The sequence below is a fragment of the Gallinula chloropus genome, assembly GCF_964237585.1.
Source record: "Gallinula chloropus genome assembly, chromosome: 1".
NCBI lineage: Eukaryota > Metazoa > Chordata > Aves > Gruiformes > Rallidae > Gallinula > Gallinula chloropus.
Genome location: NC_140085.1, coordinates 148,495,227 through 148,511,591, shown reverse-complemented (window position 1 = coordinate 148,511,591; position 16,365 = coordinate 148,495,227). Strand labels below are relative to the sequence as shown.

The 16,365-nt window shown below is 41.8% G+C and overlaps 1 protein-coding gene across 1 annotated transcript in view; it reads right to left on the bottom strand.

Annotated features, from left to right (window-relative positions):
• Nucleotides 1–15,438, bottom strand: part of RASA3 (RAS p21 protein activator 3) — a 94,099-nt gene extending 78,661 nt beyond the window's left edge. The window contains exons 1-2 of the mRNA XM_084264323.1: nt 15,326–15,438; nt 3,622–3,725 (exon numbers count right to left, since the gene is read on the bottom strand). Coding sequence (XP_084120449.1) covers nt 3,622–3,725; nt 15,326–15,402 — 181 coding nt within the window. The 5' untranslated portion in view covers nt 15,403–15,438. The remainder of the gene's footprint in view (nt 1–3,621; nt 3,726–15,325) is intronic.
• Between the last annotated feature and the right edge of the window lie 927 nt (nt 15,439–16,365).

Genomic DNA, 16,365 nt, shown 5'->3' with positions numbered 1-16,365 from the left:
TAGCTATCCCACGTATTACACAGACACGTGTTCCAACAAATTGGCCTACTGCTCCTATGTGTTCTCCTGGAAACAAATCCAATTTTAAATGGAATGTAATGTTACTTTCACTAGCACATTTCCTATTCAAAGCATCTCAACATACTATAGGAATCAGTATGCTAACTCTAGCCAGTAACAGTCGTGACACAGAGTATCAATTATACAACTACTTCATACTAGTTTACTTCCACTGTAACTTCAGATTTGCTACATTTTATCTAAAAGACACAAATCATATTTGTTGTGCATTTTTTTCATTGTATTTCCATTTCAACTGGCATCCAAGATTCCCCCAAGACAAGAGCTGTATCTGTTTAGCTAACAAAATCCTACATGACTTAGCAATTTATGATCATGAAAATGCAAATATAATAAACATGCAAACTCAAAGATATCTTTATCTGCACAATCCTCCCATCCTGTATGCCAAAATACTACAGTATGTTTCAAAACATATCTGCTACACATGTGTGCCAGTTTCTGAGTCTGTCTGGTTCTCCTCAGAAGTTTGTCAGGTTTCAGGGGGTTCTTGTTTTTCATTTTCTCATCCCCACTCCTCCTACTTTTGGTGCCTTGAGGATTCTCATCTGTCACACACAGAGTTGAATTTCAGATGTTAAAGAATTTACCACCACAAACTTGTATTTCATGTTAGAATAAATAAAACCATGCCTACTCTCAGCTCAAATCACCTTGGAAATCCATATTATAACACCATGATAAAGTTCTGGCAATACTTAAGAGTGATTCAAAAGCTAACTATCTTCAAAAACCAGCTACTTGCTAAATTCTCACAATTTTAATACACAAGCACTCTGTTCTCTCCCTGTCTCAACCCCCCCTAAAAACTAGCCAAACAAACAATGCAAACAGATGTCTTAAACATACCCGATCACACAGGAAACATAGGCAAATTCACAAGCTCTGTAACATCTGAACTTAAAATTAGTCTCCCTGGATGGAAGACACAACCCCCAACTCCCTTCTCTGAGAAAACAGTTTGCTGGATGAGCATGGGTAACCACATTTTCTTCAGCAGAAGTGTCTCGTGATGACATAATACAACAAGCAATCCCTGTAATGGAAACAAAGGGGCCCTATTTGTAGAATTCGGCAGTTTGGGTTGAAAAGAGCTTATTCTAGCACCATCCTGACCAAACTTTTTCAGTAGAGACCTCATCTAAACTTCCCTTACTCAAGCCTCTTCAAGAAAAGGTCTCTTAAGACTGAGCCGAAGACACACATAAAGCTGTTGTTCCTTTTAGATATTACAGACCGTGTTCCAATGAAAGAATGCTCTTTACCAGAAAAACTCCACTGCTTAGCTTTGCTGCTGCTGACTCCTGTTCAATAGGAACTACTGAAAATAACCACACACAGTTACTTCAGAGCACTATTCCCTTTCCAGAACCTTTTCCCACTACAAGCAGAACTTACAGGTTTAGTATCAAAAGTGACAATAATTCTGGGTATTTTCTTCTCCCCACTGCTGTTTCTCACACTTGCACATCTTTGAAATGATCTTCCAAATATGCCTGTGATAATGAGGGAGGGGAACAGCAGAATTCAGACTGCAACAGCTCATATGCCCTGTAAAATCTCAGAGGAGACAGGGTAACATGGGAGTTTTGGGTTTCAGCACTGCATCAGTATCGTAACGCACCAGCTCTCCTACTTATGGGGTCTGCAACACATACAGAAGTGAACATTGCAGTTTCCTGAAGAAGTAGTGAAAAACAGAAACCTGAGCAATCACTGGAGCATCTAAACAAAAGTCTCTTTATATCTTCTGCAGGTCCTTCTTTTCACAAACTACTCCCAGGACTTTTAAGAAAAGATTACTCTAGCAGCTACTGAAGAATCCCCCTCCAACGTCAGAGCTTGATTATTAAAACAGGAACTTGGGAAACATGGAGAAAAGGAAACAATATGTACTTCTCTATTTGCAATTTCAGGGGTCTGGCTTGTGTTAAGTGTTGAGAGACCCCTGTTCCAAGATGGGGAATAAAGGCCTGAGCAAGAAAAATCCCACTCCATGTTCATGGGTTGATGCAGCTGCAGAAATCCAGTGACACATGGGAGACCAGATGAGGAAATTTCAATGAGAAGCTCATCAGATGAAAGAAGGCAGGTATTACTTCCACATTACAAATTAGAGAGACCAAAAAGCTTTCTAAAAGCTTCACTCAAAAATCAGAAGCTGACCTCCTCACGATGCCCAACTGCCAGATGCTGTTCACACATGAGCTCAATTAGGGACATAGAAAGAATGATGACCCAGTTTCCCAGCTCATATGTAAAATGTAAAAGGGTAACTAAAGAGAAAGCTAGTGACCACACGATAAACTACTCTACTGTAGAAGTACATATGAGATATGCACCACCACCCCATGCACTTTTAACAGCATGTAGTTTACAGCATTATACAAACCATTGCTCAGCATCAGGCAACTTGGGCACTGCAAGCTCTGTCAACATATACAGACCCCATTGACAGCTACAGTCACGTTACACTGTGTTAGGAAAACAACAGTCATACACTACTTATTTCAAAAGTAAGAGATGACAGGCTGAAAAAAAACAACATATCCAAATAGTTAAACTGACTTAAAGTGGGAACTGTTCTCAGTAACAAACAGGGTTTTACAATATTTTTACCCCTGAAGAGGCAATAGGAGTGTTATGCAGCTTGCTGCAGATAAAACACACAGCAAATAGTCTTGCTCATGTCAAAGAGGCAGTGGAAGTCTCACAGAGCTATTCTGTAGGCAAGAGCTTGCTCCAATACCCTCTACAAAACTCTGTCACTGTTATACTGTGGGTACCTACGACCAGGAGCTATCAGTCTGCACATCATTAAGGTAGTCATAGCTTAACAACACTGTATGCAAGTGTCATGGTTCAGCCACAGCTGAGCACCATGCGCTGCCCACTCCCCACTCCATCCCCCAGTGGGATGGGGAGGAGAGATGGACAAAAATGCACAGGGTGGAGTAAGGGCAGTTTGCTGGGACCTCACAGAGAGGGGAACAAAAACAACAGAACTCCTGACAGAATACACGCACAGAGACAGCACAAAAGACTTATGGACCCAGTGACTGGGTGCTCCACCTGCATTCAGACCACCAAGTTACAAGGGCCTACCCCTCTCCAACCAGCCTCTTTTGTGGGGCATGTGATGTCATGCTATGTGGAAAACACCCTTGGCCAGCTCAGCTCACCTGTGCTGTCTGCTTGGGAAAGTTAGCTGTCCTAGCCAGAATCAGGACAGCTAGTAAGTGTAATGAGCCCTGGAAAACTGCAAGGCAGTGCAGTAACAATGTTGCCAACATTTAAACAATGCTTTATCGCCTATTTCAGTTAAACTGCAATCTGGATTTGCTATCATAACAGACAGCATTTATCTCCCAGCCTTTTTCATAATATGTAACACCAAAGGCCTTTTTGTCACTTGGCAAAAGCAGTACTTACCACTGTCAGTCCTATCAAGACCCCAATTCACAAGACTAGATACAATCTAACAGTTAAAGTCCAAGAGAAGTAAGCTGTAAAGAAAAATCACAACTTATGAACACATACCTATGATGGAATCCCTTCGAAAAACATCTCTGTCAAAAATATAAAATGACAGACGGCGAAAGGTCCGAGGAATTTCACAGTAGAAGTCTTCTCCATAGAAGGGGCTGGATAAACAAACACACACATACACAAAGAGAGAAAAAATAAATAAATTAGTATTGGTATCCTGGAGGAGCTGGTGTGTTTATACTTCGTACCCAGAACATCACTTGGGCCTGTGATGGTCTTTCCCATCCATGAATGTTCACCTTCAAGCACTAATCTACTTTGAAGATGGTCTGGAAGAGTCAAGAGTCCCCAGAACAAGACTCCTTACTGTACAAAAAAACCCCAGATAAAAATAACTATCTGGAAAACAAGTGTCCCTGAACAAAGAGGGCAGAGACCATATAATTTCTTAACAGAGTGCCTTGAAGGGTGAAGAGAGGCCCTGCTACCACTCTATGCTTATAGCAGGCTATTATGACAGAGATCATAAGAGCATACACATAATGAGGATGAGCAAAACAGTGTGGTTCATTACACTTTTGTTTTTTAAAAGGATTTAGTTTATGTAAAATAAAAGGCCTACAGCCGTTCCCTTTTTTCTCATCCCTTACAAAGTTTCTTATTTAAAGTCAGATTCAGTCAACTGATGCTAACTAAGCCTCGGAGCTGGTGTGTGATGCTTGTTACCTGATAGCACTGCATATCTGTCTATTTTTACTTACTGGAATTGTATAGAGTAAGTTCTTTTACAGTAAGGCAAGATTTAAAGAAAATAAACACTATCTCAGCACGCAAAACACGTTAGAGACATAAGGGGCTTTTCTTTGGATGCTACCAATTTAAACGGGGAAAATCTCAGACACCTAATAGCAACCCTTTCAGTTTCCCTCTATCCAATTATATGGTTAAAGATTTACTCATAAGAACTATAAGCATATTTCAACATTATTTATTCATTGACAGGTCTACCACTTTACACCGACTCCTCATCCCCAGTCACTCACGCTCCAGTAGATCTAAATGAGCGCATGCAATTTGAGTCGTATGGATAAATACAGCAAGCACTGCAGATGTAGACTTAAAAATAAATCTAATTCCAACAGGCTGAAAGCCAGAAGATTTTTTTTTTCCCTTCTTCCCTTTTTAAAACAGACCTCTGTATTGTTTTGGCTAAGCACAAAAACAGGGGACAGAATTGTGCTGTAGCTTTAATCACTATCAAAGGCTTTGAATGTTAGAAAATTATATATGAAAAAACTATTAACAGATCCTTGCATTAACTTTAAATATTTCAGCATTTTGTCAGGATGGGTCATCACCATGGCTTCTTTCAGGATATTTTACATCATCAAACAATTTTGCTTGTATTTCTGCCTACAGTAAAAATACACTCCCCTAGAAGGGCCACATTCCCTCAAAAGCTAGTTGACAAGTCTCACTTAAAGCACACAGGCACGGCAAATTAGCTAACTGCTCTGGAAGGGAATATGCCACATTAATTTCATGAAGTCCAGAGACATCACTCAATATTCAGCAAGAACGTTATTTAAGTTACTACTCCACCAGCCACCTGGAAGAACATACCAGATAACAAGGAAGCCCAAGGCATACCCCCAGGTTAAACTTCTATGACTGAAACAGTTTCCCATTCCTTGAAACAAATTCACCCAGCTGTAAGTTCTGGCAGCCAACATGAGCCCTAAGTCACCCCTACTGTGAAGGTGCAGGGGCAGCTGTTTTGACTGTTTGTCCCAACCGCCCCCTCCTATTCAGCACTCTCAGTTATGTCCTTTCAGCACTCTAAGTTATGTCCCCTTCACCTATTCTGCTCCAAGGGATTTTTTTTTGGAATCAAGAGCTCAGCAGCCACTGCTTCAGGCACAGTTCATAGAATATCCTAAGTTGGAAGGGACCCATAAGGATCATCCAAGTCCAGCTCCTGGCTCCACACAGGGCCAGCCAAGTCAGAGCATGGGACTGAGCGCATCATCCAGCCAAGCTCAGTGCTGTGACCACTTCCCTGGGGAGCCAGTGCCAGTGCCCAACCATCCTCTCAGTGCTCAGTGAAGAACCTCTTCCTAATATCCAGCCTAAACCTCCCCTGCCTCAGCTTCATGCGGTTCCTTCACGTTCTATCACTGGTCACCAAAGAGAGGAGATCGCTGCCTGCCCCTTCACTCCCCCTTATCAGGAAGCCATACACTGTGATGAGGTCTCCCCTCAGCCTCCTCTTCTCCAGGCTGAACAAACCAAGGGACTTTAGCCTCTCCTCATAAGTCTTCCTCTCCAGGCCCCTCACCGTCATTGTTCCCCTTTGTTCTTTGGTAGCTTCTACCAAACTGGGAACTATATGGCTGTCCCCACAGCCACACTTCTGCTGGCAGCCCTGAGGGCCTCATTCCATGCACATCACTTGGTGCAAGTTTTCACGCACAGGCTTAACCCAAGAGGGCTACACAAGTGCACAAACGTTGTCCAAATATCTAGGGCATTATACATGCAAAACACTTGCATCATTCCGAGCCCTAATACTCTGCTCAGCCATAAAATTGTCCTTTCTGCTGGAAGAACATGACAGATGAGTTTACTCACTAATGACCTCAGAATGAAATGATACTTAATGAAGTGTAGATTATATAGCCGATCCTCCATCAAGAATACGAGGGAAGCTTCAGTATAGCGGAATTCTAAAGGCAACGTAAATGCAAGTGGGACTGACTTTATTTCAGCTCAGCTGATTCTGGGGGGGAAAGAGCCTGGAAGAAGCAGCAACTGGGGCCTTTGGCAAGTCTCCTACTAATGTTTATCACTGGTGGCAGCAAGAGGCAGAAGATAACTGAGCCCACATCACAGCAAAATGAACACGAGATTCAGAAGAGTAGAGTGGGCAAACAGAAAGCATCTAGTCCAATGCCTGGTCTTAGAAAGACTGATTAACAGAAAAAATGCTAGGAAGGCTCCCTTAGCCGTGCAGGGACCACATCTGGTCACTATTTTCAGACACAGGGCGCCTGAGCAGCGCCCACCGGCTGGTGTTCTGCACAGGATACACCATCTGCGGCTGTTGTCAAGAGAAGAGAAGCTTTGTTCTGCTCTTGGCTTTCCCCGCTCTGAGATCTTGCACCCTTGTAAATTCACAATCTCTCATCACTCAGGTAACACCCCTGAAGCACACTGTGTTCTTAATTAATGTAAGACAGCAGATTTCCCACTCAAGTGCATTCACTCCACACAGGATAATTAGCCAGCAAAGTTTTAACTGTAAGGATGCACGTTAAGATTGAGCTGATGGGGTATCAGCTTGGGGTATCTTCTGCCCCAATCTCATGTAGCTCTGCAGAAACAGTATCTTCTTTCTGAAGGTATCAAAAGTAACTACCCAAATACTTCCAGCTTCCACTTAAATGGCTGTTTTTCCTCCATGTATCTCTTCAGAACAGTACTGGCTTTGTCTCCCACCCAGACCTGAAGAGCAAGAGGTCGCAGCAGTCAAATCCCATGATTTATTTCCCAAGCTAACTTATGTTGAGCATGAGCCCCAGGGCTCCAGAATGGTTTTTCCAAAAGAGCAGCTAAATCCCTCCTTCAGTGCCCCCTCTCTCCTAAAAGCCAGAAGTAGTTTGATGGGGCTTTTATTGGAGTACTTTTATTTTGACATAGCAATTAATAAAAAGCAGCAGCATCTGCCTACACAGACCTTAGGAGTCTGACAAGATCTTCCAAAACAAATAGCCTAGCTGAAAACTCAGGAATCTTTCAGAACCAAGTGACTTCAGACTAAACTTCCAGGTTTGGAGTTAAGCTTTCTGTTCAGGAGAAATTTTAGTAATTCAAAGAGGGGGAGGAGGAGAAACAATGAGGGTCCCCTCCCTCAATCTTGCAGCACAGGCTGCACATCAGTATGGTCACAGCGGAAAGGCACGGACAAGACCAGTGCTGTCATTATTTCAGTTATCTTCAGGACTTGAAACAAGTGATGGAATGTAACTGCTGAGAGCAGGATCTTGCAGAGACAGAAGCAGGGGATCTCCACTGTAAATGCAATTCAGCTCCTTCCAAGCTGAAAGTAAAAGCATTTTCAAACCCGGCTTCTTCAGTAAAGACTGTTACGAATTTTTTTAAAAATTTACTAATTTCTTTTAGTTTTGCTATCACAAGAACAAGAGTAGCAGTGCAGGTACCAACTATGATTTAGGTATGGAATGGGGCTTGTTGCTAAGTCACCGTCTCTTGCTTTCCTGACAGGACTAGAAACTACAGAGAAAGACCTGCACCAATGTTTAAACCCTACCTCCAAGCTTTCAGGCACACAAGGTCCCACCCTCACAATCCTTTCCCTAGGATGCTTCCACAGCTGTCATTACAGAAGAGAAACAAAAAAGGAAAGCCCACTAAAAGCATAAAGAACAGTACAATGGATTTCAGTCCGCAGACATACTCTCCCCTCACCAAAAACCTGCTTGTTCTGAATGCTCACGGGAGCAGGAATACTAGGAAATCAATCTCTAAGAGCTCTCTCTAGGCATTGTTTCATTCAGGTACAGCTATCCAACTTTCAAGGTATCTATTGTTTCATCTCTTCTAATGTGTGTTTTGGCATGAGATTTTTAGGAGGAGACAGGGAAGGAGAAGGGAAACAAATTACTGTGTAGATCAAGTGGAATGAAAGCAAATAAGGAAGGGAATCCTTATTTCAAACATGATGAATGAAAACTTCTTCCCCTAGAAAAGGCTTAAAATTTGTTCTTTTTTGTGTCTGCCTAAACTCCAGAGGCACGTTTGCAACTTTAACTTCATACCTTTGGATATCTAGTGAAATCAGCACAAATAATATTAACAGAGAGGAAAAGACTTCATAAAGCATGTCTCAGTGTAGAAACATTTCTGTAGTTTCAAGCTGTCTTGCAAAACCTCGTGCTTGTTTCTCAATACTTAGGATTCGCTACAGCAGTTTTGTTTTTGTTTTGGCATCAGTACTTCAGTGGATGAAGTGAGAGAGTTGCATGCTGAATAATAATGAAACCCCTCAAACCAGAAGTCTTTGTGCATGGATTTTTTCTTTTTAAACTGCTTTTGTGATTGAAAGTAAGGACTATTAACATGCCACAGACAACTCCACATCCTCTGACTATTTTAAAGCGTTTAGAAATACTGGATTTATCCTGTTGCATGAACTGAAGACCAGAGTTCACATCATGATGTGAGCTGGAAGCAAAATCAGTCTGTACAAAGGAATGCACTTATTTGTTTCTACTACTAAGCTTTTTCTACCACTTGGCTAATACGTTTTATACTCTGCTTTCCAGCGTACGTAGAGGGAGCAGGGTAGAGAAGAGAAGGTTCATTCAAAAGCAGACGCAGCAAGCCAAATAAAATCTGAATACACTTCAGTCTCCTACTAGACACCGAGCTACAACACGACAGGCAAGCAAGACAGGCTCTGTAAGAGCCAAAGTTGGCAGATGTCATGGTAGCTTCCTTATACAATTTATTTAAAATACCTACCATTATATTTGAAGCACGGATTTGGCAGACGACAGGCAGCAGGAAGTATATGGCACACAAGGCAACATCTAAATCCAAACATACCACTTATGGCCACTGTTAGAGTGCAGGCTGCAGTCTTCCAGGCATCCACCAAGCCTAAGCAAATTTTATCTCGTGTCACTGTGCAGAGACAGCCAGAGGAACAGTGCAGTGTAATAGCCACAGCCACCCCTACTACACAGAGGAAAAAAATAAAGCAGTGTGCATTTTCTCAACCCTCTGCTCAGAAGAGAGAGACAGACACACTAGCTATAGTTACCATCCTCACTTGACAGTTGCTGGTTTGGCTCAATGAGGCTTACAGGGATTATGATAACTTTAAGCAGCAGCCGTTTGGCCCCCAGTCACCTCCTAAAATATTCTGTAAGACGACACACACAAACAACAGAAGTCACATTACAGCTGCACTTACTTTTTTTTTTTTAATCACTCAAAGCAGCCTACACCACCAACAATTGTTACTCACATGGGTGGCTTTTCATGTGGATAAACGCTCTCATTCATAAACCCTGCCTTGGGTCTCAAGGCTCACTTCAATTCTCCCCCTTCCATTAAGTCTTGCTTCCCTTCCTGGCGACCTTCCCAGCTGTATTACTTCCCTATGCAGCCACACAGTCCTTGCCTTTAATAATACCCCCGGCCAGGCTGAAGTTGTATCCATACCCATCTTATCCCTTTCCCTTAAAGGTGTGGGGGTGCTTTCAGAATTGAAACCTGTTGATACTAAGAATACAAGCCATGGTTAGATGCAGTTGAGTGCAGGAGATGGCAGGCCTTAGCACAAACAGCACACCAAGGAGTGAGCTGGGAGCATGCAGGAGAGAAGCTACAGAACACACAGACAGTAGGATATGCTACAGCATCCAGCTCAAGGCTTCTTTACTTAAGGTGGCCTGGCTGGGGAAAGCTGTTATTGCAAGGAGGTGACCTGGCAGCTTTAAGAATATGGAAGCAGCTAATAGAACTAACTCAGATAGGGCAACTAATTTTGGCAACACTCCAAGTAAGGGAAACAACTTTGTGTTTAAAATCTGAGAAGTGGCCTGCATCCAAGATGTTATCAGAACAGGAGAGAAGTTTAGCTATGCAGCCATGAACTCCAAACACTGGAAAATAAAAGGTTTAAGCAAGCCTAGAATTAAAAAAATAACATTAAATATAGCAGTAGAACTACTTAGAGAAAGTTCTGAGAGGTACTGAGAGACTTTGTTACCTGATTTAAAACAAACAAATACATGGCAACCTCTTCTCAAAGAGAACACAGCCTTAACTATGAATTTACAGCACATTTCACTATACACTCACAAGCACGCTGCAGACTTCTTCTCACTGCTACCTTCACTAGAGACTAGCACCGAAATAAAAAGTAGGACTGGGGGTGGGGAAGGTGCCTCTGGCTTCATTTGCTCTTTCATTCAGGCTTTGATCACTATGTTTAGCACGTGAAAAATTCCTCAGTGAAATAGTGGAGAACTAAATAATCACAGACTCAAGACGCTTGGCTCACGTCTCTAAAGCACACACTGTCAGCCATTTGATTCTCTAATGTATGACAGTTTTTGCCTTTATTCATATCCTTGAAACAAATTTAGAGATGTCACATTCCTTCCATTCTTCACCTTTGATTTGAGAAGCTGCCTTGATTTCCTGTTGCAGCTGACACTGCCCTTTAAGTGAATGGAAACATTTGATGCAAACAGCAAAGGCAAAGTCAGCCTTAATGCTAACAAGCCAAGAAAGTTTCTCCTGGGTGAAGATCTGTAGCTAGGAACAAGTCCTGGATGGTGGAGCCTCAAGTTTGAAGCCACACATCAGGGGAGCTAAGTGGTTGGTTCAGTAAAACAACAGGCAACATTCTTGTCAAGCTGTCTACGTTCAGCTCAGAACTGAAGTTGTAATCTGTACATTTAAAGAAAATTAAAACCTCACATTTTCTAGAACATAAAATAAACTAATCCCTTCACCTACATCTCTGCTAGGTTATATGGAATGGATCCAATTCTGTTCAGTGCCTTTGTGGATGATGGTAATATAAATATTGAACAACAAATACAAAACAGAGAAGCATATTAAATCCTGGCTCTAACGGGCCTCTTCCTCCTACCTTATGACTTGCATGTGACCTTCTTAGAATTTACTAAAGCTTGTGCCAAACAGTTTATGAAAACAGTGCTGCTTGAAGAGTTCAAGATTTTCTTCCTGGGAAGCTGGGGGGCTTGTCCTGACCAACCCACACATGCGCTGTGCTTGTCCAAAGGTCCCCAGAGAGGCTGGATAGCTCTGGACTGCCCCACGCAAACAGCACGGTTGCGTTGCTCTGTGGTTTCATAGAAAGGGCTGCCCATGTCACAACCCTTCACGTGTTTCAGTCAGGCACTACCCAAGTTATCCTCACAGCAGCCCTCAATCTTCCAGCACATGGCAGCAGTATCACCACCAAGTTTAACAGATGCCAACAGAGGCTGGATGGCAGGGATGATTTAAGTTCCTAATTTTAATTTACGAGTCCCACCTGACTGCTGGACAGAGGAATTAAGACTCACCATGCTGGCCGCTCTGTTTTTGAGATGGAAATTTAAATTAAAAAGGACCATCAGGCCCACAGAAATTCTCTTCAGAGCACTGGTAAGAGCACCAGACTGAGCAACAGGAGGTGCTGGTTCAGTTCTTAGAGTTCTGAATGATTCATGATTTGTGGATTGAAGAGGTTACTGCTCTCAGCTGTCTCCTCATGCCTCTCCCACAGCCTAATGAAATAAAAAAATCTGTTGCAGGAGATCAGGACAGAGCTCAGGGAGGTAACTTCTTACACTGTCCCAGTATAAAACACAGGAGATCAGCAGAGTATGAAGGCCCTGCCACAGATATGCCAGGCAAGCCAGAACTGGACATTCATCCAAGTCCCTCTGGGATGAAGAGAGAGTAGTACTTCCTTTCTGCCGTTTGCCAGTTCAATTAAAGCTTTACATCACAAGGCCTGCCTGCAAAAACCAGACACTTCTGCAGTGCCTAGTAGAAACTTAATAAGGCTGAACTGAGTAAAAAGGGGGGGAAAATAGCAAAAAAGGGGGAAAAGGAGGGGGGGGGGGGGGATAAAATATACAAGCACTCCTTGAATTCCCAAGTACACAACACCATATTTCAGCATGACTTTAATTATAAGCCTTTTAATGCAAACAAAGTCATTTTATGCTGATATGCTGGAAAAGATAAGCTTCACCAAGACAAATCTGAATGAGAAGAGAGTGCTGTATGAAATGCCTTCAAGTTCAGACAGTCACATAAAGTATCTTATTTTCTATAGACTACATGAAAATAAATTTTTTGAGCTTAGTGGAAAATTGGGGAAGTTTCCAGTCTGAGTGAAAACACAGCCTATTCTTAAAACTCACTTTATAGCAAGCCAGCCCTGTGTCAGCCATGCATTGATAAGAAGTAGAAAACACACATGAGCAGGAGAGCAGAGCCAGTGTTCTCCCCCTACACCCACTCCAATGCCAGCCATACAGATGTCCAGACAGGATTCAATTATTTAGTCATGCACTGGCCTGGCTTCACATCCCTGCTCCCATCAAACATCCACCTTTCTGAGGTATCGCTGCCTCAGAAAAAGAGACCCAAACACATGCTTTACTATAAGGCTGGCAAGAGCCTGGCAAAGCAGCCCTGCCCATGAAAGCAGGTATTCCTCTGCTGCACGCAAATTACACGGGCCTTAGGGCTCATAAGCTTCGCCTGCCCAATCATTCACGGTTACTCAACATGCATTAAAGAATCTAACAGCATGACTGGCTCCTCAGCTATGTGCTCATCCCAGTCTTACAAAAAAACAATAGGCGACAGCAGTATGGTCTGAAATCATTTGAAAAACATCTTCCCCTGGAAGTCTGTGCACTTGTTTTTATGACTGTGTTTACATCTATTACAGATGAAGTAGCTGTTTGACTTGGGCCTCACTAACTCAGAATAATTCCTATTCACAAATTGGGAAGATGTCCTAGTTTTTCCATTCATGTCTTTGGGATTTTTTTTTAATGCAACAGTAAACCAATGACAGAAGAATGCCTGTATGGATAAATGCAAAATTCAGCTGATCACAATGTTTAAGTGGATATCAAGAGCCTGTGAAGCAAGTTTTTCAAAAACAGTTGGAAAGAGAAGCTCACTGAGGCAGAAGACAGACTACCACTTAAACCAGGAATCCACTGGGAGAAGAAACCACAGCAGAGGAGATCATCTTTAGTCAACCCTCAGATCAACAAAAATAGGACTGTAAGGGAATTTTAAGAGGTCATCTGGTCCACCACTGCTCCAAAGCAGGAAGATCTATATGTTGGTCAGGGCTGATTATATGCAAACTTTTAAAAGCTTTCTGCAACAAATACAGAGCAGCAGAGGCAATCTACTCCAGTGCTTCAGAATCCGTAACAACAGGACGGTTTTTCTTCACAATAAATTTTAACCTAAGCTTCCTTCCCCACTGTAATTTAAGTCCATGATTACTTGCAATATCCATACTAGTCACACATAGTAATTCCATCACTCAACCTTATTCTGGGGGGTTGTAGTTTGGTTGGTTGTGGTTTTTGGTTTGGTTTCAGTTTGATTTGCGTTTGCATATTTATATCTACTCTCAGACCTCTTCTCTAGGCTAAACAATTCCAACCTTTTAACCATTACTCATTGGTTATGGTTTCCAGACTTGTGATTACAGTGTTGTTTTCCTCTGAATTTACCTCAATTAACAAGAACAACCTAGCTCCACAGGAGACCAGAAACCTTCCAGTTCAGCACAGCCTGTGTACCTTTTCAGCTTTATAATGATACTTAAAGACAGATGGAATTTTTTTTCCTCTGAAGTAATTACACTTGGTGCTTATTCCTAGTACTAAGAGTTCATTTTCTCAAAGGAATAATAAGTGGATTGGGTCAAGGAAATTACATTAACTATTCTTATAGATTCCCACTCCTCACCTTCCATGTCCCCATGAAGGACTAATGATCATCCAGATAAAAATCCCACTGTGCAACTTTTAGCTGTGAACAGGAAGGCTACAGTATGTTGACCCAAGTACTAATGAAAAAGCCCAGACTAAGTATGTGCTGCTTTGCTTTCTTCTTTTTTTTTTTTTTTTAAATATAGCACACTACAAGCAGGCAAGTGTTAGCATCATCACTCTAAACCACTCTATGTTTAGCCAACCTAAATTCCTCAAGAAACAAAAAACTCTTCATTATGGACCCCAGTACAGTATATCAAAATATAAAATGGGGAATAAAGACTAAAAGATGACAAAAAGTATGTTAGAGAACAATTAAAGTAACTTAAGGGAATCCCACTTGATGCTACTCAAACTCACATTCTTAAATGCAATAGGTACTTCTGAGGGGTTGGATAGTGGGGTCTAGAGCCATTTTTTAAAGTAAATTATTTGCAATAACAAGACAAAGAGCAAAATCCCAACTGTGTTACTCAGCTCTCAATCTTTTCCCACCTCATATCTTAACATAGAAGTTGTAAACTTGACTGCTCCTTGCTACTACTTTCCCCCCCAAAAAGGCTCCCTCAGAAGAGTATACACATACGTCCAGCCTTGTTCCCCTTTTTTTTTAAGTTTGGGGATTTCCAGAAGAGAGCATTTTAACTTTTGTTACACGCTTCTCATTCTGTTTCATTCTGCACTTAACTTCTACAATCGCACAGGAAGTGTCCAAGATAATCACACAGACATCTTGCGTTCAAACCTCTTTCAGTTGCAGCCTCACCACGGAAGAAAAAAACCACCCCAACTCCACCCATCAGGGCAGCTAGAACAATGTATAATTCTAAGCACAGACAGGCACAAAATGGAGTTCAGTGCTCTCTCCTCACGTGTAAGTTGAGATCTAAAAAAAGCTCAGGGGGAGCTCAAAACAAATATTACAGAAAGGAAGAAGCACCAGTTATACCCTCTTAGGAAAACAGCTCATATGACTTGCCTTGGTCAAGATATTTTCCCACATATACAGAAAGGAATTGTGACAATAATTCTACTGCTGGTGTTCTTAAAACTGGGAGGAAGATCATATTCATCCTCCCTCCTCCCCCCAAAAGTCTCTTTGGAATACTAAGCAAACATAGCAAGCAGAGAATCAAAATAATATATATGTGTGTGTGTGCATTTGTTACCATAATGACTTCTCCACAATTTTGGTCCTGAAAACCTCCTCCTGGTCCAGGTTTACAGTACAGTAGCAATCCCTCATCTTGTTTGGCCCCGGATACGTAGGAAGATTTTTTGCTTCACCTAAAGACAAGAAAGAAAAAACCCAGAAGGTTATATAAAGTGTTATCTATAAATTAATCATCTGTCAACTAATGCAGTATCAGCAACATGGCTAAAGCAAAGTATTACATTGTATTTTTCTGTCCAAATATTAAGACTCTATTAAACTTAGGAGCAATATTCTGTTTCCAAGGCAGCAGGCTCCTGAACAGTCACTGAGTTTAGAGCTCAGCAGGAGCCAGCAACAGCTCAGTTTGTTGCATCCAATTTATTCACACATATTTGGGTGCACACTGCTTCCTCCCAGATTGATGTTTAGGTTTTAATCAGTCCTCCCATAAGATACCAGGAAGACAACATGGTAATAAAGCTTTCTGATACAGCCTGCTGATTTTATCCTAACAGCAAAGGAGGACTGACCCCCAGCTCCACCACTCTCCATAGATGTGGAGATGTAAAACAGTTGCTGTAGTTACAGCCAACAGCCTCACACCAAGCACTGGACTTCAGGGCAGTTTGATGAGGTAATTAGCACTTGTGAGGCTGTGTAGGATCCTCCCACGAGGGTACCATGCAAGTCATGAACATTCTTCAAAATACACGTTTAGTTCAAAACTACAACAAGAAAGTTTGTATCCTCTATTTAACCAAAAACAACAACAAAGTTATACAAGATTGAGCAACTAAGGGTAACCAAGAGGCTAGAAAACAAGAATAAAACCACAGCTTTCCTCTCTACATATCCATTAATAACCAAAGCTGAGCAAACTGATAGAATCAAAACTCTCAGACAGGAAGCTGGGTAATGCTCCTTGTGGCTTTGTAAAGCACCTTGGCACTACATGGATGAGTGATTTAACTCTAAAGACAAAACCAGAACCTCAAAGAATGACTAAATGTAAGTCTACAATGCACGTGCCTTTATTTACCTTTGATCTTACAG